This window comes from Drosophila novamexicana, unplaced genomic scaffold (genome assembly GCF_003285875.2).
Source record: "Drosophila novamexicana strain 15010-1031.04,08,12 unplaced genomic scaffold, DnovRS2.1 tig00000512-arrow-arrow-pilon, whole genome shotgun sequence".
NCBI lineage: Eukaryota > Metazoa > Arthropoda > Insecta > Diptera > Drosophilidae > Drosophila > Drosophila novamexicana.
In genome coordinates this window covers 40,240-67,776 of record NW_020824809.1, presented here as the reverse complement: position 1 = coordinate 67,776, position 27,537 = coordinate 40,240, and the positions used below count along the sequence as shown (strand labels likewise).

The window sequence follows — 27,537 nt, the reverse complement described above, 5'->3', positions numbered from 1 at the left end:
CGCCATATTTCAGCATCTTGAGCTCATTCCTGGTAGGACGTACCTTCATCGTGGCCGTCAAAGACCGAAGCTCGGGTGTCAAAGGCATCAAAGCAGGTGTCCCACAGGACAGCGTCGTCGGTCATATGAAGACAACGCATTTTAGCCCTCAGCCCCGCGAGACTGCTGGAGGCAACGTAATCGGATGATACCGACTTCCTAGTTTGGCATCAACACCTGCAAGCTGCAATAAGTGCAGTGCAGGACTGGCTGCTGCAGGTCGAAACTTAGATAGCTAATTGGAACATCGCCATTAACTGTGCCAAGTCCGGTGGCTCACATTCAAGCTGACAACTGTCTGTCAGGGGCTTCGGTTCGGTGGAGGAACCATTAAGCACACCAGTTCATTTTGCTACTTGGGCGTCCACTTGGGCCGAAGGTTCATAGGGGATCCCACATCACAGCAAGAAAAGCAAAATGTCTAAGAAGGCTGCCAAAACTCGACTGGCTCTTAAAACCGCAAAGCAGGCTCCACATTTCCACAAAGGCGCTGCTTATTAAATCGATGATAACGCCCATCTGGACATACGCCATCCAAGTTTGAGGCAGAGCGACAGCACAACAGCTGGGCCGCATAAGATTGGTCCAAGCCAAGGCAGCACGCAAGGCCGCCGGCCTGCCATGTTATGTAACAATCGACGCCATCGAACGCGATCTCCGCCTAATAAAGGTCGGATATCAGTTAAACTTATTCAGCAGCCGATACGCCGACAAGCTGGGGTCCTGGCTGACCTCATCACTGAGAGGCGTATAATTTAACAAAATCCTTCCCCATCACTGTAAATAATTTCATTGCATATATTATGTAAGTTACAAAATGGCAACTATACATAATCCCCTTAGTCATTCGGTTGGTAGAGATCAGAAGGCACTGATCGATTCCAGCAAAAAATAAATAAACTAAAAAAAAAAAAAAAAAAAAAAAACAAAAAAAAAATTATAAGCACAAAACTTGCAACGGGAAAACACTACTGATAAGCTATATGTAAAATATAAAGAAAAGGATATAAAAAAAATTATATTTATCTATTGCTTAAAAAAGAAGGAAAGTAAACATTTTTGAGTTCGACGCGTTCAAAAATATAGCAAACGGACAGATGGAAGACAGAAGGACGTGGCCAGATCGAGTTGACGATTGATGCTGGCCGATAATATATATATATTTTATGGGGTCGGAGATGCTTCCTTCTGCCTGTAACAAACATTTGCACAAATACATTATTCTCCTTTTTACCCATTTTCAATGGGTTCAGGGTTAAAAATGTATTTGAGTCGTGTTTTACACTTCTTGGATAATAATTAATCCAAATACTATTGTGGAAATTTATTTGGTTCGGAGATGTGGGTCACAGGAAGTAGTTTTATTAACTTTACTGTTCTTTCGTCTGAAAAATGCTATAACTCTGATTTTTAGTGGATTTTCTTTAATTCATAAGCCTATAAATAGTAATACATTTTAATCAATGTTTATGTAATAATTTTTTAAACCATCATTCTTCATAATACTCTCATAAATGCTATCAGTATAGAGACATTTAATAATTTAAGGACATTTTGCTTCAGGTATCTGTGATGGCATTTTGTGTATGGCTGTACGTCCTGAAATTGTCTTCCAGATTCGTATATATCGTATATTCGTCTTGTATCTAACCCCATACATTCTCAATTTAAAGGAGAACAGGAGAATTAGGCTTACACTCCATTACTCTAGTTGTATAAATTGGGGCATTATCTTATCTTATCTTATCTTGTTGTTAAATTCGTGATAATTATTGGAAAATGTTGTATGCGCGAAAAAAGCGCTTTCTCGAGAATTGCTTATAGTGAGTTGCATTTTTTATACCCTGAACCCATTAAAAATGGGTATAAGGGTATATTGTATTTGTGCAAAATCCAAATGTATGTAACAGGCAGAAGGAAGCACCTCCGACCCCATAAAGTATATATATTCTTGATCAGCATCAATAGCCGAGTCGATCTAGCCATGTCCGTCTGCCTGTCTGTCCGTCCGTCCGTCTGTGTGAACGCAAGGATCTCAGAACTCTGAGTTTGTTTCCGATAATCGATAACTTACTCCGTTTCCAAGCAATCGATAAAAATCTATATCGATATCCTGTTTTTTGGGCAATTTTGGTAAATAATAAGAGCTAGAGTCACTAAACTTGATATATAGCTTCTAAAATAAAATATATATATATGCATTTGATGTTGGAAGAAGAGGGTTCAGGGTATCCCCTAGTCGGGAGCTCCCGACTAGAACCTCTTACTTGTTTAAGACGTGTGTCAGTTGGCATGGTACACAATATAAGATGGCACCCCATGCCATAACACTTTTCTCATAGCTAAAGAGGCGGGACACAACATGTTTTTGCTTTGGAACAACTTTATAGTAACAGTTTTAACTGTCAATCCCATCTAAATTGAACGCTTCTCATCAGAAATTATCCTGGATTGCCGCTATGTTATAAAACAGCAAAGCCCACGACCCTAGCAAAATTCTTGTCCCAATTCAAGTGCATGTCCCGTATTCGCGTATATACAAATATGTGCTTATCGGCCACAGTACAATAAAATGAAATTTAAATATTTATAACACTATAATGAAAAAGAATTTGATATTTACAATACACTTCAATGCCTAACTTATCAACAACAAAAATAAATACCTTTTTGGGAGTATATTTGCATTGTACACATGTGTGCGTACATTTGTCGTTCCACAAACACTACTGTCGAATATACTACATTCATATATTTATACATCTTCATATCTTGTTCGTATGTGTGTGCAAACATAACCTATGTATTTTCTTAGGTGCATTTGTATGTGTAAGCATGTACGCAAATACAAATATGTGAGTTCAATCAAGCAATGGTAAGCAAAAAGTCCTTTAATACACTGTTCAAAAAGTGCAGGCCGTATAAACGTTTATTTATTTTATCCTGTTTGCTGTCCAGTTCCGCCCCATAAAATATATATACCCTAGATCAGCATCAACAGATGAGTTGATGCAGCAATGTCCTGCTCCCTTTTTCTATGCAAAGCAAAGTTCATACTCGGCCTTTTCAAGTTCTAGTATGCTCCTTACATATCTGTAAATTCTTATGAACATCAGACCACCTGATAATATAAGTAGCGGAAAACGGAACGATCGGAACAAAAGCCGTACGGCTAAGTGCGTCTTAAGGTTTTAGGAAATTCCATCCATAGGTATGGAAAAATTAAATGAAAACAAATTTTCGGGTTCAAATAAATTTTAAAGGATTCTTGTGCAAATTCAACTGTTTTACACTTGTTACGGGATCCAGGCTTCTTTCGTGAAAAATGGGGATAAACGATTTTTTTTGGCGAAATTTAAAGTTTTTTATGAATAAAGTTATTTTTTTGGCGAAATTTTAAGTATTTTATGAATAATGTTATTTTCGCAGCCTTTCATTCATTAAATATGGATTTCAACGGCTTAGAAAATAAACTGTGGTTAATTGGCTGAAATCGGCTGTTCAAAATAATTTTCAACTTGTTAAAATTCATCTGATATGTGTTTAACATTTTTCGCAATGTCCACCCCATTTGAATGCAAAGTGATGGTCAAAGGTTTAATATGCGAAGTTTCGGTTTGGTCATTTGCAAAGATATTTTTGAGGCAATTTATTAAAACGCGATTTGCAATTTTTATAAATTCCACCCGTCCTGGGCGGAAAATGAGGTTAAAGCTTGTATAGGGCAAGTTTTAAGTTACGTTCAATCAGTTTCAAACTAATTTTCAAAGCTTTTTTTAGCAGGAAAAACTAATTTTAGTCACGTATACCACAGAGCGACCATAATATCCCTAAAATCTCTAATATCTGTTAAATGCAAAAGCATTTTATTTTAAGCGTGCCAAGTATAGCAGTTCCTTCTTGTTATACCTTGTACCCATTAAAATTGAGTACTAAGACCCTACAAGTTAGTGGTATGTAGTTCTACTAGTAAGTATTTTTTTTAAGACGATGAGCTTATTCAAAAAAAAAAAGCTGGACCCACCAAACTTTGTGTGTATGTTCTCGAGTAGGATATATAGATTAAAAATATTTCACTTTTTAGATACCTTCCCCCATCGCTTTCAAAATACATAAAACTTATATTTAAATTTAGAGCCTTGCGATTTGGTTTTTAATAACATTAGTTTACATAAACGAGACATTTATTTGCGCATGGCTTAATATTTTGGATTGTTGGATTTAAAATCAATTTAATTCCAAAAGTATTAACACCTAATACCTAATCGATCTTAAAGAAATTTTCAACAGTAGATTGTACTGTACGATAGAATATTCACATATTATCAAAAGCACACTTGCATTAAAATTGTGGTTTAATTTCCTAAAGACATGACATATGATATAGTGGTCCAATCCGACCGGATCCGATATATGTATGTAATACCTGCAAGAGAAAGACGGACCTTTGCAAAATTTCAAGACGACGGCTTTAAGGCTAGCGGACGGACATGGCCTTATACACTCGTATATATACTTAGTGAGGTCGGATATGTCTGCTGCTATACCGTACACATTTTATTACGAAAATATAATATTCTTTACTAGGGCTTAAAAGCAGGCTCGCAATCTAAGTAAGGAAAAGCTATGAAAAACAGCAATTAACACTGCTTTAAGTCGAGAGTGCCCGTTTATCAGATACCCTAGCCAGTATATTTTATGAATTTTATATTTTATTTTGTATAAACCATACGAACATTTGTAATGTAATGTTAAAAAAAAGTAAAAGCGCGCTCGTCGGGAGTGTCCTCCTTCGAAGTCTTACTCGGAACTACCTTCAATTGATTTATTCATATGATTTATAGCTTTGGCTAGAGCCGGGCTGACGGTAAATATAAAATGAAGGATAATTGATCTGCATATACTATTTTAAAAAGTACATGTAAAATTTGGTGACTCCACTACTAAAACCTAAGTTACCGATTATCGGAAACAAAGAAACAAAGCTTTAAACATCTGGTCTCTAGCTAGATCGACTCGGTATATACTTTCGCAAAAAAACATTATACCCTTTTTCCATTTTCAAATGGATCGGGGCACAATTAACTATCCCTTAAAGTCTATTCTTATCGACATTATGAAAATAAGAGGAAATGGGAGAAGATATCGAAATGGATGATAAGTTCGTATTGCGTAGATTTCGACTCGTTCACGCAGATCGACTTAGACCATCATCCTGATTAATAAATAATATACTATATTTTAAGATATTACAAACCTGTGCTTGTGTAAATAGAACTCTTCTTTTTCGTCTTTGTGCCAAAGGAAATTGTAGGGGCTTTGCATCATTTACGCTGCATGCAGCTAGGCCTGTCATGTTGCCCATGTGGCCCATCGATCCACTAGCTGATGAACTCATGAGCCGCGATACTGTAACAAAAGATGGTTTTAGATTAATTTTTAATTGATTAATGTGTAGAAAAATAACTATTCGGGAGCTTTCGATTTTTTCCCGGAAAATTTCAAGCAAGAACCTGGGGCAAGAAACTTTATTTTCATGCAGGCCCGAGCCTGTACTGAAAATCGCGAATAGTAAAGGCATGATGAAGCCTGGGACATAAGTAAGTAAAATAGTGGTCAATATCAGAATATGGCGATACAAGGAATTGACAAAAGCGCCTTATTGCTATGAAATTAAATGCTGTGCCAACCCTGAACCCATTAAAAAAATTTGTGTAACAGGGATAATGAAGCAAAATCAAACTCATAAAGTGTATATATTCTTACTAATGCACACATACACATATGCTGTGCTGTGTTTATATGCTACTATCTTAGCTCAGTTCTTAATCCATAATAGGGTATGGCTGCAAAGTATAAGTAGTCTATCTCCTTGTCCATCAAATAGATAATAGGTGGTTCATTATAAGGGTATCAAGGTATCTCCAGTTTGTGTATGAATGGAGCACCACACTTGTTAACTACCACAAATAAATTTCCTTATTTTAGAATAAATTATCCCAACAATTTAGTGTGAAGAAACATTTTTCCTAAAATATGAGCCCTTGAAAATTGTTGAAAAGAACTAAAAATGCTAAAAGTGTTGTTTGAGAAAATGAAAGGAGTAGGAGAAAAAAACACGCCTGTTTACGTTAAATTTTTAGGGGATCCATCATGAGGGGTGAGGGGTGTTCCGCACTTTTTGGAAAATCCCTCCCTCCTTGGTGGAAACGGGGGTCAAGAATTTGGTGGTGACGTGTCGCCCTTAAATTAATTTCCATAAATCTATATGAAAAATCATTTGAGACGTATTTCTCACTTTTCGCAGAATCAAAGCTTTCTCGGTGGAAACTGCAGATCAAACATTTTTTTTGGTAAAGTTTTAAGTTTTGTCCGATTTGGCTTAAAATTGTTTTCAAAGCTCTACACAAAAATTTAGTGAATACGTGTTTCAGCTATTTGGAAAATTCCACCTGCAACAGTGGTGAATTGCCGGAAAACGTTTGTATGAAAGTTGTTGTTTACCGTCCGATCAGTGTGAAAATCAATTAACTTTCACACGTTGTACTCTGGCTTGCAATAATGATGTTATCAGCAACAGATCTGATTAGAATGCCCTTAGATTAAATTCAGAGCGATCTCAGAAGTTTTTGCGAAATACCTTCATAGACTTCTTTGTGTCCGATGATAGAGACGATTCCTGATAGGATAATGCAGTATTAACATAAAATTTAATTCCCTTGCAGACTGAACCTTTTCATTATGTTCATAATGCTTTGCTCGTATCTAAGAAGCACACGGAAAATAGTTAATGCCGAGTATGGATAGGATATTTTGAAAAAAAAAGTTATTTTGTACAAGAACCTGATTTTCGACCGATCGTCTCTATGGCAGCTATATGATATAACGCTTTAATGTAACATACGTGTAGATAATGAATAAAAAATACCTGGTTTGGTCAAAATACCTCGATAAACAAAAAAAATGTTCATACAACAACTTAATTTTTCACCAATGTTCCTTTTGTCAGCTATATGATATAGTGTTCCGATGTTGATAGGATTTTCTTTTTATATGAGGAACTCATTAAAACTAGTTAATGTCAAGTTTGGTAAAGATATATAGATTAACTAAAAAGTTTTTCATACAACTTTTTGATCGATCTTTCCTAGCAGCTATATGATATATATATGTCTCGTTGTTGATAGGATTATTGCATATATATGAAGACCATTGTAAAACTAATAAATGCCGCTTTGGTCAAAATATCTTAATAGGCAGCCAAGTTTTTCATACAAGAAACTACATTTCGACCGATCGTTCCTATGGCAGCTATATCATATAGTAGTCCGAACCAGATAGTTCCGATAACTCTATCTACTGCGTGCGAAAGAAAGAGGGATCAATTTAAAACTGTGAGACTATTTCGCATGGAAACAGGCAGACGAACATGGCTATATCGACCCGGCTTTTGATACTAATAAATAATATATTTACTTTTTGGGGTCGGAGTCGCCTTTTACGCGTTTAACATTTCGAGACAAACCGATTTCATAATGTACATTTAATTACATACATAATTACAATGTAATTTGATTGGTTAACAATTTGATAATGTCTACTTGTTTTGTAATCTCTTATTGTAATGGGAATTTTAATTTTGTCATGAGGTGTGTAACGCATAGAAGGAAAAATATCCGACCCCCCATCCGAGTTGACATTGCCATGTCCGTCTGTCTGCTTCAATGCGAACGTGTCTACTAGTCAGTTTTAGGGCTATCGTCTTGAAACTTTGCTGTTTTCTTACTGCTCCCTACATATTTGGAATTATCAACAACGGACCTCTATATAATGCAGCAGAAATAGGAACGATCAGTCGAACAGTTGGTTCTGATATGGCAACGTTTTGTTATATTAAGATAACTTGACCTGGCTCGCAATGACCAGGCTCGCTTGACCAGGCTGATGAAAATTATTTTGTTTTCAAAAATATTATATATTCAACAAACTCCGAATTTTCGATCTGCACTATTCTCACATATCTAACGAGAAAGAAAGGCTATCTTCGGCACGCCGAAGATCTAATACCCCTGCAGACCCAACCTTTTCACAATGCTTATAGTGCTTTGTCCGTATCTAAGGAAAGGGAAAATAGTTAATGCCGAGTTTGCTCAAGATATCTATTTTGATTAACAAAAAAGGTTTTTAATCAAAAACCTAGTTTTCGACCGATCGTTCCTATGGCAGATATATGATATAGTAGTCCGATGTAAATAAGATTTTGCAAAAATGAAGGGAGCATAGTGAAATCTTTAAATGCCGTGCTTAATCAAAACATCTAGAATGACATACAACAACCTAATTTTCGACCGAGCGTTCCTATGGCAGTTATATGATATAGTGATCCGATCTAAATAGGATTTTGCATATATATGAGAAGCATAGTAGAACTAATAAATGCCGAGTTTGGTCAAGAAATCTTGATAAACAAATTTTTTTTTCATACAACTTAATTTTCGTCCGATCGTTCCTATGGCAGCTATATGATACAGTGTACCGATCTTAATACTATTTTGCATTTATATGAGGAGCATAGTAACACTAATAAATGCCGATTTTGGTCAAGATATCTTGAAAAACAAAAATGTTCTTCATACAAAAACTTAATTTTCGACCGATCGTTCCTATGGCAGCTATATGATATAGTGATCCGGTCCAGCTGGTTTTGACATATGTGCTGCGTGCAACAGAAAAAGGGACTTCTGCAAAGTTTCATTAATATAGTTTTAAAATTGAGAGACTAGTTCGCATGGAAACAGCCAGACAGACATGGCTTGTCGACTCGGCTGTTGATGCTGATCAACAATATATATACTTTAAGGGGTCGGAGATGTCTCCTTCTATGCGTTACGCAAGGGTATAAAAAAGGGAATATATCCTATAATTCTCGTTTTTTTCTGTGTACGAATGATTCCAAATAGTTTTGATTCATTTACATAGTGTCCCACATTCAATTACTTTAAGCTATATTGTTTTTGTTGCGTGATAACACAGATGGAAGCTGTTAGAGTATCTCCATCTGCTTCTTTCCCTTTATGACAGCCTCTCAATATTATAAGTAAGGTAAATGGTTCAGAAGCGTCATATGTGTGAAAAATAAAAATCATCTTTTCATTTCTTAAATAAACAATGACAACAAAATAATTTAAAATCAATTATTCTCACGCAAACCTTTTTCATTTTTAGAAAAAATAGCATAAGAAACTCAACAGTGATTGGGTGACTCAGCACAAATTGTCATTTTGAATATATTTACTTAAAAGCAAAGTAAACAGTTTCAAGTGTTTAGCATGAACAGTTTTCTGCCTTTTCTGTTTATTTTTCGATGTGTTTACAAAAATTTTCTAAATATTAATATATTTACCTATTTACGTACATATGTATGTTCAAATATATATATATATATATATATATATATATATATATGTATATGTATATATATATGTATATGTATATCTAATTCATACACACATATGTTTGTTTGTGTTACTGAGATTAGGTAAAAGAAGGTAAATTTAAAATATACAACTCCTACAACATTGGTTAGCAAGGAAGAATGTCTTAGTGCACATCTTTAGAGCCAAAATTTTGCTCATAGAAAACTGGTTTTTTAATAGTGGTTGGAAACTTTTAGGGAGCGATCATATTTGCAGTATGTCGGATGGTGATTGATGTTTCATATGACATAAACCATTTATTACATTTACTTTCTAAAACACTTATACATAAATTATTAATCGATTTCAAAATTGCAATTGCTGATGGGACGCTTTATCTGGCACATAGTTTTATGTGTACCGTTGCAATGTATGACCTTAAGCTCAAGTTCTTAAATTACCATACATAGAAACAAGTTCAGGAATTGAGTTTTTCGGATAATAGAATATAATAATCTACTTGTGATATTCCTTCATGCAAAGTGTCATAATTTTGAACGTACTGCCTTCAACAGAGAGGCAGACGTAAACAAAGTCTCCTATTACATTCACGTTACGCTTATTAAGTATTATTATTAAAGTTAAGTTTGTTATGGTACGAAGAATTGGCGGTGATATTCTGTTTTTTATTTTTTATTTACGTACTTGCAAATCTGGGATCGTTTGCAGTTGATCCATACCAGGAAGCCGAGCCCCTCATATCCGTGTAGTGTCCTGCCAATGATAAATTATCTGTAGGTCCACAATAGCTTTGTACTCCCGGACTATGATACAATGACCCCATAGCATACGGATTCGCCATTGTTGAAGTACTAATTGCTCCAGGGGAGTTAATACTACTACCACTTGAGTTAGACCTGGAATAAATTAAACGAACATTGTTTTAATAATATGGAGAGATTTTTATACATTTTCCGTGTGGGTAATTGTTCATAATTTAATAAGAAAATTTTCCCTAGCTGACAATGTGTGATCAAGAGATAAAGTGTATGCAGCTTCGACATACTTAGCATACCTTCATAATTACCTGGGATTGAAATGACGCCACAAAGAGTTGTCAAATCAAAAAAATGTGCGGATACATACACACACATACATTTAAGAAAATATGAATTTTTGAGAGAGAAGTGAGAGTGCCCAGAGTAAGCCAAGGCAGTTTCCTGCAGTGGGAGCGAAATAAAAAACAGCGATGCCGTTCTATTACAAATATGGCCTTCTTACTCTCTTGTTTTTTTAGGTCTCTGACCCGAACAAAAATGAAGTTGACGGGGGACCAGAACTAAAGGAAGTCCATGGCTACATTTGTTATAATAGCTGTCCCGTCGGTAAGTTGTATGGTTGTATCAAAGACATTATAAACAGACGGACGGACGGACAGACAAACGGACATGGCTAGATTGACTCGGCTATTGATGCTGATCAAGAATATATATACTTTATGGGGTCGGAAATGCTTCCTTCTGCCTGTTACATACATTTGGATTTTGCACAAATACAATATTCCCTTATACCCATTTTTAATGGGTTCAGGGTATAAAAACCAATTTTACCTACCCACCTAAATAAGCCACAATTTAAATGCAATTGACTCTTTGAGAATACGCGAATATTCTATAGCAACATAAATCTACTGTTGAAAATCAAGATCGGTTAGAAAGCACAAAAGCTATCAAAGAAAACGAGTTTTTGCAGGACACGTGTGCTGTGTGTATGTGATGCTGTGCGGAAATTAATGGTTGGTATGGCTGTGGAGTATCGACGGTGGCAAGGATGTGGTATGTTACGCATTCGAGTCTCATTAGCGGAACTTTTTTTTTGATATCTTATTTTTAATACTGTATCCCCTGGTTGGGAATCCCCGACTAGATGCTCTCAATTGTTTTTATTTATATTTAACAATTCTAGTATATTCATTCATGCTATAGAAAGGATGAAAAAAGTGTAAGGAAGGTAATTTGTGGGTTTTAAGTAGGTTTAGCGTATCCTCTAAATTAAGTATAGAAGTATTTTGGATAATACTAAGTATAACAATGAGGTTAAGTGATGTGATTGCAACATAATTATTCTCTTCCATCTATCGACTCTCAACTAAATCACCTCTAAATGAATATGCAACATTAATATAAAATACATATTTTTAGTTAGCATTAAGATTGTTAGTCCTCCGGATAAGCCCCAGTTTAATGAACGAGGACAAAATATTGTTAAGAAAATTAAGGTTTTAACAGATAGAAGCGTTAATTTGTATACCCTGAAAATGGGTAAAAACGGTATTAGGTATTTGTGCAAATGAATGTAACAGGCAGAAGGAAGCATCTCCGACCCCATAAAGTATATATCTTCTTGATCAGCATCAACAGCCGAATCGACCTAGCCATGTTCGTCTGTCTGTTCGCATGTATGAACGCAAGGATCTCAGAACCTATAAGAGCTATAGAAATTTCAGCTGTAAGTCCTCCTAGTTCATGCGCAGATCGTGTTTGTTGCCGATAATCGATAACTTACTCCGTTTCTAAGAAATCGATGAAAAGCGATATCGAAGTCCTATTTTTATTTTAATGCAATTCACTTTTTGAGAATACACAAATATTCTATGGTACAATTAGATATACTGTAGAAAATTTCATTAAGATTGGCTAAGAAATACACAAAAGTTATGTGGTTAGCCCACGTGTTTGCCGCAGCTAGCGCAATTTCCAAGAATTTCTGTATACATGTACACACACACTGCATGCGCATCTGCTTCGAATTCTAACAACAGCATTGCAATTGCGATTGTATTTTTTTTTCTGAATACGAATTAATAATTGGTGTGGCTGTTGAATAATGGCGGCGACAAGTGGTGCGCTCTGTTGTAAATTCGAACGCTACCGCTGAAACCATTTTTTGTTGTTTTTTTTTTTTTTTGGCTGGTGTGGCTGTTGTGTAGAGGCGGCAGCAAGAAACACGGTCGGACGGTTGGGAGTTCGAACCCTGCCAAGGGAACCTTTTTTTATTTTAATTTATCTTTGTTACTAGTAAAGCCAAGGAGCGCAAGCTGCATTTGGTGTTGGAACAAGTGGTTTCAGGGTATTCCCTGAGGATCTGAGATCCTTGCGTTCATACATACGGACGGACGGACATGGCTAGATCGACTCGGCTATTGGTGCTGATCAAGAATATATATACTTTATGGGGTCGGAGAAGCTTCCTTCTGCCTGTTACATACATTTGGATTTTGCATAAACACAATATACCCTTATACACATTTTTAATGGGTTCAGGGTATAAAAATCATACCAAAATAATAGAGATTATGATAGCTTGTTTTTTAAGTTTTAAGTAAAAATTCGAATATAATTAACAAGTTAGTGACTAGTTCAACTATTCAAGAAAATCCTTCCAGCGCTATATAATCAATTTTCGAAAACGTGGGACACAAACTTATGCGTCGATAAGCACCAGAAATCTGGAGACTGACATCCGAATAATTCAGACAATGGCGTGTTTTCTTTATATAAATATATAAACAAACATGAAACAAGAGTCCTCTAGTCGGTAGTGCCCGACTAGGAACTAGCCGAATCCATCTTTTACCAACATCAGAAAAGCTCGTGCGCAATTTAAAAGATGCAATTCTTACATATTTAATTGATTGGGGTAGAAACTAACATTATTGAAAAAAAAAATAAGTTCCCTCCTGCGGTTTCAAACTGTGCCAGTTTAACAAAGCGAACTACTAGCCATAGCCTTATATAGCGATACCCTGTACCCTCTTCTACCAGCACCACTTGAAGTAATAAAAAAACATATTATTAAAATTTCGCTCAACTGGATTCGATCCAGTAACCGGCTGACCACCGCCCCTACTACTACTATAAAAACTAATTTTCAACGAAAAAAAAAAATAAAACCAATTAAAACGAGAAGGAAGGGCTATCTTAGGCACGCCGATGTTAAAATACCCTCGTAGACCGATTATTTTTATAATAATCATAATGATTTTCCCGCATCTATGAAGCACTAGAAAAATAGCTAATGCCGAGTATGGTTAAGATATCTTGAAAAATCAAAAGTTTTCCATACAACAACTTAATTTTCGATCGATCATTCTTAGCTACATGATAGTGGTCCTCTGTTGATAAAATTTTGCATATACCTATTTGAGGATATAGTAAAACTAATAATCGCCGAGTTTGGTCAAGATATCTTGATAAACAAAAAACTTTTTTTTATACAAGTACCTACTTTTTGGCCAATCTTTCTTATGGTAACTATATGATGTAGTGAGCCGATGTATATAAGATTTTGCAATAATATAGGGTGCATAGGATAGAGCATATATGAGACGCGTAGTAAAAGTAATAAATGCCAAGTTTGCTTAAGATCGAAAGAGGGACTTATGCAAAGTTCGAAGACGATAGCTTAAAAACTGATATACTCGTTCGACGGACATATCTATATCGACTCAGCTGTTGACACTGATCAAGAATTTATATAAACGTTATAGGGTCAAAGATGTCTCCTTCTATGCGTTACACATTTCGCGACGAAATTATAATACCCTCTGCGAGGGTATAATAACAGCACATTCCCATAGAACAGAATACAATACAATCGCATATAAATATATAAAGACGCGCATGTATGTATAGGGTCATTTTTAATTATCAATTATCATTAGTAATTATCAAACCTATCCGATTTTTATTAGAGTTTAAAATTGCAGCCTACATATACCAAACCATCAGAATTGTAATTCTATTTATAGTTAATTTTCTGCAGTTATTCTTAGTATTTCATTGAGGATTGGTTATTCTACCATTAAGTATACGCAATCTATGATACTATATGAGGAGCCACATGGCTCATTTGGAAACTCTGTAAGAAACCATGAGATATGATAGAAAAACAGGAATTTTATATCGACTTGTATCGATTTCATGGAACCGGGACGAGCTTTTTATGCATAATATAAATAAATTGAATCAAGATCGTAAAACACGGACAATAAGAGGACACACAATCTAATTCGCTTATACCTCGCTCTTATGTGTTCTGAATCCATTATAGCCTTACAACTAATTTTCACGTACAATCAAGTTTTTCCACATTTTCTTTCCAAAGGGTGGACTTCAAAAATGGTATTAATTTCCCACCCTGAATAACCTGAAGTGGGTCGTCTTTGTGCACAAGTAGTACGAGTCTAATAAAAGTCATCGATAACCTTATCCGTTTCCATGGAATCGAAAAAAATGGATCTTGAATGTTGTATTTTGAGCATATCTCATAAGTTTTAGAAGCTAGAGTAACCAAATTTGACACGTAGCTTCTCGAAATGTATATACAGATCCAGTATATATCTATTCTTAAGCTGACAGCTCGGAAGGTGATGTAAATTCACGCCCACAAAACTAGGCCAGGAATACCCAACTAGCAAAAACTGTGAACCTTCTTCTATCACAACCAGAAGCTGCTCGAGCTACTCACTCGGTTACTTAAGCTCTTCAAGCTACATTACGTAAAAACCAGTGACTGGCAAGAATACATAAAGTATATATATTTTTGATCAGCATCACAAGCCAGGTCTATCTAGCCATGTCGTCCGACTGTCCGTATGTATGAACGCAAGGATCTCTGAACCTAGAGACATGAAATTTAAGCTGTAGGTCCTCCTAGTCGATAAGAATCGATATCGAAATCCAGTTATTGAACAAAACTGGTAAATAATAACAGCTAGAGTCACGAAACTTGACATGTAGCTTTTAGAATAATATATACATATTCATATATCAAGTATCTTTCATTTTATAGCTATCACCACCTCCCCGCAAGCTCCTCATAGCTATGAATATATTGAATAAACCAATTTTTATTTTCCACCATTGTTAAATGCAATTGCATTTTTGAGAATATACAAATATTCAATAGTACAATAAGATCTACTCTAGAATATTTTTATTAGGTTAAGAATTACAGAAGATTTAAAGAAAACATGTGCATGCGCAAATATCATAAAGTTCTGTATACATGTACACACACATTTATGTGCATCTTCTCTGAATTCTATCAACAATTGCGATTGTATTGTTTTCTGTGCTGCTATTTTAATCCGTTCTTTTCTCATTAAGACTCAATTATTGGTGTGGCTGTTGGGTAGAGGCGGTGGCAAGTAGTGTGGTCTGTCGCGAGTTCGAACACTAGCGAGGGACCTATGCATTTGGTGTTGGAAAAAGAGGGTTCAGGGTATCGCCTAGTCGGGAACTCCCGACTAGAGCCTCTTACTTGTTTAATAATGAACTTACCGAAATGGAGATGGCGGGTTACCGTTTATTTCCAGTTTGCGGTATGATTCCTCTATTGGACTTAGAATATCAGTCACACTAAACGGAGTTGAGTGGTTGTTGTTGAATATAGTACTATGATGCTGGGTATGCAAGTTCTGAAGATGTTGAATACTAGACAGACTATGGTGGTGATGTGCAACCGCGACAGCGGCTGCCGCAGAAACCGAGTTCTGTGTTGATGTATCGTTTGTATTATGTTTTAAAAGTGGTTCCAACTGCTGCTGCTGAGAAGCCGCTGTGGGTATAAGTATGTCTTTTTGAGATAAACTCATAACCAAATCTGCTTCATTACCCAAACTAGATTCCTCTTCTTCAGGTTTTGCTCGAAAGCACCGGCGTTCATTAAATGATGTTTTAGTTATATTTGATGCTGACATACGAAAATTTTTACTCTAATCGTTACTTTCAAATTTGTTGAATCTACAAATATAGAGAATAAACATATACAATTGTTTGATTACATAAAACGACTTAAGCGACATAAAAGGACTATGTCCGTTGAACTCAGCCATTTTACCCTGTCCCATTGAAATGAATAAATAGGATTATGGGCTTGTGCAATTTTATGTAACAGGCCAATATTTCCCACCTCATAAAACATATGCTTGACCTGTCTTTTGTCCGATCTTAGAGATTATGCTAGCTAGAAATTACACAGATCTAGTTGATTACAAAAAATTGATAGCTCACTCTGTTTCCAAGAAATCAATAATCAGTTTCATCGGGAGTGCCCGACTAAGAGATATCCTATACACCGAGCTGTAGTTGCAAAATATTTGAAATTGTTTCTAAACACCGGTGCATTTTTTTCCTTTAAAGTTTGTAGCCGAAAAATAAGCTTGTTAAGGGTGAATATTGCAAGAAATGCTAAGTGCATTAAAAGGCAATCGAATGGTCAACACAAAAGTGGCAAGCAGTATTTCAAAAATTGCTTAACTCAACTACTTAACATATTTTCATGTTGAGCTTTAAAGATAAGTTTGAAACTGACCGACCTTTTTAACCTTTGACGCCTATTTTTCGCCAAGTAGGGGTGGAATTTCCGAAAAGAGTGGAACACGTTACAAACAAATTGTTTCAAAATCTGGGCAATTTCGCCCATTCAAACGTAGAACCACATTTTTCACCGCCTCTTCGTCCGCTTCCCAACAAATTGCCACACTAGATTGAAGCTCTAGAGGGCTTCGAAAATAAGTTTAAAGCCAATCGGAATAAACTTAAAACTGCTCCCAAAAAGCCTTCGACTTGAATTTTATTATCTAATACGCTTGGTTTTAGGCCAGTCGAATGGAAATCTTTGTGTGAACCTCCATCACATAAGGTAACTTAGTAAATAATCAGCTTCCTAGCTGTTGCGACTTGGACTGTGCGTTGATCAGTCAATCAGTCAGAGCAGTTTATAATTAAATCAGGATATAAACATGTAGGAAGCTCTAGTCGGGAGTTCCCGAAAGGCGATACCCTGAGCCCTCTTCTAGGAGCACCAAATGCAGCTCGCGTGAAGAGCTCGTTTGCTTTAACAGTAATACAAATAAATTTAAAAAGGGGAAGACTTCCTCAATTAGAATTGGACTCATAGTCGATCGAATTAATTGCCACGGCAATACCAACAATTCATTTTGGAGGAAAAATAACGAATTAAAATAGCAAAAAATATACACAGCACAGAATACAATCGCCATTCCAATGCTGTTTATAGAATTTTAAAAATACGTGCACCTTGCACTTTGCGCTAGATACAGCATCACATCTCAATATAAGCAATGCTTTTTGTAATAACTCATCAGCAGTAGATTTTTTTGTGGCATATAATGTTCGTATATTCTCGAAAGGGCAATTGATTTAAAAATGTGGCTTTCAATTAGTGTGTAGTTCTAATTGATTTAGTTATTTGATTTATAATTATTGGGTTGTAGCGGGGTGCCGATCGCAAGATACTTTGGTGTCTCTCACTCTTGAAGTCTAAGAAATTTGCTATAAAAACAGGATTTCAAAACCAAAAACTAGTCAAATTATCGATTATCAGAAATAAAATCGTACTGCGCGGGCACTAGTAGGACCTTCGTAACAAATCAAGATTAGCTTATAGGTTCTGAGATCGACGTGTTCAGACAGACGGGCATGGCTAAATCAACTCGGCTATTGATGCTGAACAAGAATATATATATTTTATGGGGTTGGAGATACCTCCTTCTAACTATTACGAACATTTGCAAACAACTGATGTTTCGCACGAGTACGCATTTCGTTGACACATGGTTGCTTATGCAAATAAATGTATACAAAAAGCCTATTTCAGGCTTAAAAGCAAAGCAATACACTATTTCACAACTTATTTAATGGACAAGTAAGAACGGTGCAGTGAATAGTGGCCGGTTACAAAAACCCAACTGTCAACCAAATGTTTTGATTTGTAGCGCTTCGCTTCGAATTCTTGAAATCTAAAATTATAGTCCATTATGAATTTCGCTGCTGCTTCCGCCTGTGACACACTATTGGCAATTTATTGTTGAAGAACTTTTGTGTTTGTTGATCGATCTTTATCCTTGTAAAAAAAAGTTAACTGTTCCTAATCTTGTTATATGAAATACAAATATATTATAATACTAGTAGGTATAGCCCGGCCTTGCCCGTGGCACTTATGTAATAACATCAATGTTCTCAGAAAGCTTTGAAAATGATTTTGAAACTGAGCGGGCGGTAAATAAACTACTCTCATACAAACGTTTTTCGCTAATTAACCACTTTTGTGGCTAAAATTTCCCAAATCGCTAAAACACGTATTTATTATGTTCTTTTTCAGAGCTCTAAAAAAAGTTTGAAGCAAAACGGACAAAAAAGTTTCATACAAACGTTTTTCGCGATATTTCCATACTTGCGGGTGGAATTTCCCGAAACCCCGTCTTAACGTGCCCCTTCATCACATAAGGTAACTACAATGAAAATTTCAGCTTCCTAGCTCCTACGGCTTGGGCTGTGCGTTGATCACCAATCAGTCAGTGTATAGAGATGGGCTACACATACATAATATATGTATAAATTTCGGGATAAAACCTAAAGCAGCTAGATACACCCGATTGGTATGTTATTGTATATTGGTAAGGTCCACCTAGAGCACACACGGATCGATTTTTTTTTTAAAGGGCATACGGATGAACAGACATACGGACAGACAACAATGGCAACAGCTACTTGAGTGTTGAAGCTGATCAATCAAATATTATTTAAGGGGTTGCTTTTTTACTCATATTCAATGCGTTTAGGCTTTGCTCTTGCAGACTGTTTTAGTATTTGGTCGGGATATCTGAAACACACTAATGAAGATTTCTTCGTTTCCATAAGGCATGTATATATATACGAATAATGAGTTTCTGTTTTTTCTTGCGCAATTTAGTCACCCACAGTTCAAGCCATTATGGTAAAACTAGATAAAGACCGTCGGGTTTTTGTAGCCCCGAAATTACCAAAAAGAAACTTATCATTAACTGATTTCCAAACTCACCAATCATCGAATCATTATTATGCTATAAGTTATCAACATTAATTATATGTCTTTCCTATGGCGATTTCCGCTGTTATAGTAGCGCTCAGACGACACATATGGACAAAAGAAACCATTTTCCGAATTTATTTTACCATATACTTGCTCTTGCCTTAGTATATAAGTAGATACACCCAAGCTGCTAGATTTAGGCGGTGGATTTACTTATATTTCTTCCGATAAACACACACGATGCACACATTCTTAAATAAGGATATCTTCGGCACGGCGAATATTTAAAATCATTAATTTGCCTTACAGTTGTGCATATATTTGAGAATAGTGAAGCCCGAAAGTGCTGAGTTTGATGAAAATATCGCTTAAAACAGAATATTTAACCAAACAAAGAATAATTTTCGGCCAATTCTTTCTTTAGAGCTATATAATATAGTAGTGAAAAATATATTAGATTTTTTCCCATCTAAAAGAAGCATATTGTAAAAATTAATTGTTGGGGTTGGTCAAGATATCCCGCTAGCCATAAAAGTTTTCTTTCAAGAACCTACTTTTCCACCGATCGTCCGTATGACAGCATAATATAGTATTCCGATGTTAATAAGATACACATATGTACGGAATATACTGAAATTAATAAATGCCGAGGTTGGTATCTTGATATCTTGATAAGGAAGAAAGTTTTTCATCGAACCACTTAATTTACGACCGAGTAGTAGTAGCTTCCTGTAGTAGCTATATATATATATTGCATATTAGCCGATCCGGCCGGCTCCAACATACATATGTGCTGCCTCCAAAAGCAAAACGGACTAATGCAAAGTTTCAAAGCGATAGCTTTAAAATTGAGAGATAAGTTTGCCAGATGTTAATACTGATGTAGATAAATCCGAATTTAACAGAAACAGAAATACTTGTAGATATTTTAGCAGTAACTTAATATATACATGTACATAAAGCCTGTATGACACTTTTGTGCATACAGACATACATATGTATAAGCTCGGCTGTTGTTTTTGTTAATGCTTTTGACTTTATATAAACTTTTTGGGGACAGAAATGCTTCCTATGCCTGTTACATACATTTTCTCAAAACCCGTATGGCATTTTTACCCATTTTCAATAGGATCAGCGTATAATAGATACAAATTAAAATTTCATTCTATTAATAGTTAACAATTTTCAGATAATATTTCTTCATACTTTATTCATTATGAGTGCACTTTTTAACTTTGAATCTTCCGTGAAGAAATTTTTGAGTATCACTGTTATTCAATTTTATAAATTATACAAACTAATGTGATGCTATTATCAACTATGTTTGGTATACAATAATTTTAGCACCAGCATTGGCTAAGCTGTAAGCAATTGTTTACGGTCATTATCTTCTTTTAACAAAGCACTAGAGTATGTAACACAAATTTTTTGTTTCTGCTGCACAATATATGTATAGTATGTAAAATTAAAGACATAAGCCCACGTCAGTGAATTTATTATGAATATCCACTCGACACGATTCCGTCAAATGAAATAAGAGGTCTGAACAGTACTGACGAGTACTCCTCAGATGGCTTCTGGATAGCCCTCGAATAAGTTTTTCCTATTAACGATAACTCTGCACTGTTGGTACTGGCTACATACTTCGTTGAACAAAACAAACATCAAAATATTGCCTATTCATTTTAATGAAACTAACCAATAAGAGAGCAGAGACAACAACGATGGGCTGGCATTGGAATTCAGAGCTAACTGGCTTTAGGCCGCTTAAATAATGCTTGCCTCCTCTTAAACATACTTGTTTCACTCACTCTTTAGAACGTGAAAGGCAATCACGTGCGTTAAAAAGAGAACGATGTCATTATATACAAATATTCTTTGCTGCTTCACTCTTTTTGCTTAGTTCACCAATAGGAAATGACTTTGTTTCAACCCTCATGGGACTTGAGGTCGCATTTTTGAAATTAGTTCAGGAATGTTAAATGCATTTTTAAATTGTTAAATTTCCCTTACTATTGTGTATAAAAATATCATTGCTTGCTAAGCTTGTATTTTCACACAACGCAACAATGCTTCCACGCACTTTTCAGAAGTACCAACTCAAAATCGTGTAAAAACTTTTGACGAGTCTGTGTGGACTGCTTTTACATAATGGAATTGATAAAAAGTGGAGTATCTATACCAAATTTAAATCAATCCAATATCGTATTGAAACTCTTTTAGGTACAATAACTTTAAAATATTTAACAAGTAACAGTTTTCGGTGTATGAGTTGTCAGTGACTCAGTCCTTCTTTAATCCTAATGCCATTTAACAAGTTAGGTTGATAGATTCTAACTACTATATTACATATTATAATAATAATTATAATAAATAAATATGATAATAAAAACATTAATAATTTTAATAAAATAATAAAAAATAGTAATAGTAATTAACAAAAGGTCTTCTTCATGGCAAATAGTTGGTACTCTAGTCAACCCCACTAGGGGATTCTTTGAAAGCCGCGATAAGTTGCCACCACAAACATTCCAGTTTTCGCTTCGGCTGCGCCGCTTCTTCCGTTAGCCCCACAAATATGCACTGCGTGGTTGATTGTTCAATCTTTATGTGTTTTTTTTTTAAGAAAAATATTCTGGATCTGTTTATACTATAAGAGGGTCTATATATCACATTTGCTGCCTCTAATTTGAGATACACTAAGAACACGGGATATAGATATAGATTTTTGAGTATTTTATGGAAGCGGGAAAAGTCATCGATGATTTAAAACAGACTCGTACTCTCGTGGCATTTTCAGATTCTGAAATTGACGCATATAGAGATCGACTCGGCCCTGATGCTGAAGATTGAATACTGAAGAATAATGACTTTTTGCTAGACAAAATATCGTTTTCAACCGATTCTTCTTATAGGGCTATGTGATGTAGATTTGGATCATATATTAAGAACAAAGTAAAGCTGTTATGGTCGAGTTTGATCAAATTTCGTGTAAAACAAGAAGGGTTTTCATACAAGTCCCTTATTTTCGACCTATCATTCATGACAGCTGTATAACATAGTTGTCCGATCCGGCCGGTTTCGCCACAGGTACTGCCTGCAAAAGAAAATTCAATGCAAAGTTTCGAAAGTATAGCTATAAGCCTGAGAGTTCGCATATTAACAGCCAAAATGACAAGCGGATGTTGATACTGATCAAGAATATATATAATCTACCGGGTCGGAGATGTCTTCTATGCCATAGCAATTTAATTACAAAACTACAATACCCTCTCAGGGAAAATAATATATATTTTCAAATGTACTCTGTCGGGAACGTCCGACTCTTAAATACTTTAAGCTAGAGCTGGCACGAGCCAGGATGTTGCGAAACTGTCGAACGCGATCTTCTTCGAGCACGCACAACCGCGGACCGAAGAAATGTACCGATGCACGGCCAATCCCAGCCAAACAAGGACAAAATTTACTTTTTCTTCATTTCAAAAATTTTATTATTTGAGAACCCAGTGATAATTTTAAGACAGATACATAAATGTGACGAATGTGCCGATTGATGTTGTAAAGCCCCGTTGGCTAGTCGCAGAGCTAGCTGGAATGCAAATTATTTGCATAAGTACACATAACTTTTAAATTAGTTGATTCCTTCTGAATCTGAGAATAGGATTATCCCGATCAGCTTTTATTGCATTACATTTTACTCTCTCAATATCTATTTCACTTCTACTCTCTCTTTTTATTTGCATACCCAATAAATATAATTAAAAAGGGCTTTGTGTTAATGAATGTGACAGGAATCACATCATTGGTTAATATGGCATCCAAATATGTGTGCGTTCCAAAACCATCAAAAACGTTGCCTTCTTCCATTCAAGGGAAGCCGATAAAATATCTAAAAATAAAATATTTTGGATCTGTATATAATTTACTTGATTAACCAATGTTTCTTCAACGATATTGAAATAATTTTTAACAGAAAATCTTATTGTGTTATAGAATATTCGCCTATTCTCAGAAAGACAATAGCATTAAAATTACGATATTATAGTTATAATATATAGATAGTTCTAATTGACTTACTTCTTCAATTTATGGCTATATGGTGGGTGAAAGGGGGAAGGGGTTGTGCCGATAGCTATTAAATGAAAGACACTTGCTCTGTAATTAATATTCTAGAAGTTAAATGTTAGGTTTGGTCACTCCAGCGATGAGCGATCGGCAGTGCTTTACAAGGGTGGAGAAATCCGACGCAAGGGTTGGAGAAATTTTTCTTGGTGTCAAACTGGTGGCTGCTGATAGACGGGATAGACATAGTCGTTGCAGCGATGCAGTCACTGACTATTAACTGAAGACTAAATAGAAGATTTTCAATATTAAATTCTCAGTATTGGTACTGGCTTGTATATGTACTTAATAGAGGTGGCGAATTCATATTTAGTCTATTACAGAGATTTAAAACAAACCATCAATATGAACATTAAATGGGTTCATGGTTTAAAGAGTCTTATAACAATACCAAGGGCGAACGTATGGATGGGCCAACAAAACATATGCACACGACGAGGGAATACTTTAAAACTCACAAAAGCTTAACTCGAAAATGCCATAAGTTTTCGTATAAAATCTTAATAGTTCAGCTGATGTTCATGAAATTTGATCATGTATAAGATGCTCCACTATATGCAGAGTTTCATTAATATAATTGGGAAACAAATGACTTTTTCATACAAGAACTTAATTTTAGACGGTAACTCTGTCAGCTATATGATATAGATGTATGATCCGTCTGATTCCAACATAAGTACTTTTCGTATCAGAAATATTAGCATTTTCTTAATTTCATGACTTTAGCTTTAAAACTGACAAACCAGTTTTCATAGAAATAGTAAGACGGACGGACGGACATGGCTATGTCGACTCGGATTTTGATCAGATCAAATATAAATATATATATACTAGCGGGTATTGCCCGGCCTTACCCGTGGCACTTATAAAATAAATTATCTCAAAGATCATTAAAAATGAGTGAAACCGATCGTATGGAACAAATACTTTCATAAAATCGTTTTCCGCCAATTTACCATTGTTGGGAGTGAAATTTCTCAAGTCGCTAAAGCACGTATACATTTAGTTCTTCTGTACTCTTTGAATCGCACTTCCCACCGAGGAAGCTTTGATTTTTCGAAATATGTGCAACACGTCTCAAATGATTTTTGATTGCATATGTATTTGACCCCCATTTCCACCAAGGAGGAATGCAATTTTCGAAAAGTTTGAAACACCCCTAAAATGAATCCTTAAAAATGAGTTTGTGGCCGGTTGGATGGTATACAAAAAAGTTTCATACAAACGTTTTTCGCGATTTTACCACACTTGCGGGTAGATTTTCCCGAAACATAACCATTTACCACAGAAGGTAACTACATTTACAGCTTCCCCAATCACCAATCAGTCAGTCAGTTAGAACAAACAGTTTTATATATCATCTTGATCACCGATCAGTCAATCAGGACAAACAGTTTTATATGTAGATGTACATGCAGTCGAGTTTTGACCAATCGACAAAAATAAAAATCGACTCGAAACTGCTTTGGCTCACGCTCCATATGATTTGTGCGTTAGAACGGCATCGCTGGGTGTGAAATGAATTTGAACAAAAATCTTTGAAAATGAGTTTTAGGCCAATTGGATGGTAAGCAAAAAACTTTCATACAAACCTTTTTCGCTAATTAACCGCTGTTGTGTGTGGAATTTCACAATTCGCTGAAAGACGCATTCATTAAGTTCTTATGTAAAGTTGCAAGGCCTCTACGCAAAAACGAACACTTAGTCTTGAAATTGTCAGGGCATAAATATGTAATCCAAACGGGTGCATATTTACAAAAGCAGGATACAAAGTGAAATATATGTAAAAGCTTTATGTGGCCGGAGGTGATTCCATTTTCCTGTTAAAAACATTTTCGCAAAACCCGGCCAGACAATACCCTGCACCCAATACCAAGCTGACGTTAAATAAAATGTATGGTTGTTAGAAAGATATTAAGTTTAAGTTGGAGGCCTAAACGTCAGCTCCAGAGGTAATATTTTTACATTGGATTTGGAAGCAGTGCCCAAAAGATGTATGTAAATAACGTTTTATAGAGCAGCTCTGCCTTAATTACCGCTTATATTCTTTGCTTTTAGATTTAGTTTCTCTTTAGCTTTCATGTGTGTGCTCCAGGGTAAGCGGCGGTCGATTGTCAACCTAGGTATTTTCCGAGGTTTTCAAGGGTATTGTAGTCTCATTGAGCCGACTCAACTTTTTCGCAGTTTAACGTAAAATTTCTTCTCAACACCAGGTTTTGAATCTCTGGTGACTAGGAAGTCATTTATTTTTTCTTTTTTGGCATTTTTTTTTCAACTATTTTCGCTGATTGGTCCGCTGTATATGACGCGGTTGCTCTAAATTGTTGTTATAACATCCTTCAACCCATTGTTTGCTTCATCTTAGCCAACCTGGCTTACTCCTAGCCCATCAAACCTAAAAAATATTAAGTCTAAATATTTTAAAAACTTTAATAAGTTTGGGCTTACTGCTGACTTGGCTAAATACTCCATAGCCAAGTCAAACTCGTTTTTATTATATTGTAAACTTGAAGCTTAAGTCTTCAACTTTGTCACCCTCTTTTCTCTTGTGATTGATAAGGCAAGCAATGACTCTGATGGTGCTTTTTGCTAATTTTTTCCAATTTACTTACTCCTCTAGAAGTAAGTCCCTTGGACAGACGTCCTTATAATAACTCTTAGCCTTGCTCTTGATCCTATTATTTCCCTTACTCTCTCCATTCTGCTATTAACTCTTTAAAATCTTCTCACCTGGGCCTGACAATATTCCTAGTTGTCTACTCAAGAAGTGTAGTGCTTTCCTACATCGTCTATTGCAAAAGCTATCCCTTGAATATTTGTTCTTTCCATCTTATAGAATCTTATATCATTTCTCTCCAAAAGAAAGGTGGAAAATCTGATAAACCAAATTACTGGGGCATTGAACAGCTGTCTGCTATCCTTAAATTATTCGAAAGCATACTTCAACTTTGCAGCATTTTCGCAAAACTGTTGTTTCCCCTGCGCAACATGGGTTCAAGAAGAATCGCTTAACTACGACCAATCTTCCTGAATTAACTTCATTGTTAAATGATGATTTCCTTTTTAGAATACAAACTAATTTAATTTACACTGACTTCAGTAAGGCTTTTGACTCTGTGCACTTTTATTGTTAAAACTTGACCGTTTACTTTTCCCTACCTCTCTATTGCTTTGGGTTTCTTCTAATTTAAAGGGTAGGACCCAAAGAGTGATGCTGAGATTGACTACCTCAAAACAGCTTCATTTAACTTCAGGTGTACCTCAAGGAAGTTGAAATCTTGGACTTTTACTCTTTTAAAAAGTTATCTTCTTATCACATGCTCATGTACTTATGTATATTATTTATATGAACCTTAAGCTTTCGTACACAAATCCTTTACATCACACTTATTTACAAAATAATTTTAACTCTTTTACTCTTGTCAACTGCATCTAAATTGTTAAAAGTTATCGTGTTTGCGATACAATCGCCAATAATTGTTTGCAACATGTGCTAACAGTTAAGGACCGGCAATGATTATATTAAATTCTACCACGGGTTCTTCATAGAACTCTCTGCACCCCTCATAAAGTCGTTGATTTCAGGTCACCTTCGGAAATACTCTGACCATTTCCAATTATGAGTAGGGGCATAGCTTACCGGCCAGGCTATAAATTTCCCCGAACGGCTCAGTGATTTCCCATCACTTTCTTTATACCCTATCAACTTAACATAATAGCTCGTTTCAAATTTCTTTACTTTTTTTCTCCCTCTTTTTTAACTTATTTACATACCAAACAGTTGTAGTTACCTAAGATTATTTAATTTCAATTTAAGAAATATTTTAACTTATAATAACTTTCCTCTTAACTGCAGACTCTAATAACGTCACTGCCAAATTTAGCTAGACGCCAGACGGGCGAAATTCCTACTTGGAAATTCACAGATGCCTCTTAGAAGGCGGTACGGCTCTTATTACAATATACACACTTCGGCGGGGCGTTCAGCCTTTTGATCTATTTCGTTCTCCACACTTAACGCAACGATTCTCTTGGGTCAGAATCTATCCGTGTATCCAAGCTCGTGACATCGGTGACATTG

At 35.6% G+C, this 27,537-nt stretch overlaps 1 protein-coding gene across 7 annotated transcripts in view; it reads right to left on the bottom strand.

Moving 5' to 3' along the window:
- Window positions 1–27,537, bottom strand: part of LOC115761986 (homeobox protein Nkx-2.4) — a 48,265-nt gene that overhangs the window by 20,418 nt on the left and 310 nt on the right. For 4 of the 7 annotated variants that reach the window (XM_030704036.1, XM_030704033.1, XM_030704037.1 and 1 more), the window contains exons 1-4: window positions 20,541–20,862; window positions 15,800–16,261; window positions 10,161–10,372; window positions 5,297–5,448 (exon numbers count right to left, since the gene is read on the bottom strand). In XM_030704036.1, coding sequence (XP_030559896.1) covers window positions 5,297–5,448; window positions 10,161–10,372; window positions 15,800–16,218 — 783 coding nt within the window. In that variant the 5' untranslated portion in view covers window positions 16,219–16,261; window positions 20,541–20,862. Of the gene's footprint in view, window positions 1–5,296; window positions 5,449–10,160; window positions 10,373–15,799; window positions 16,262–20,540; window positions 20,863–27,537 lie in introns of those variants that run through there. The other 3 variants (XM_030704035.1, XM_030704034.1, XM_030704039.1) reach the window with 3 other exon arrangements.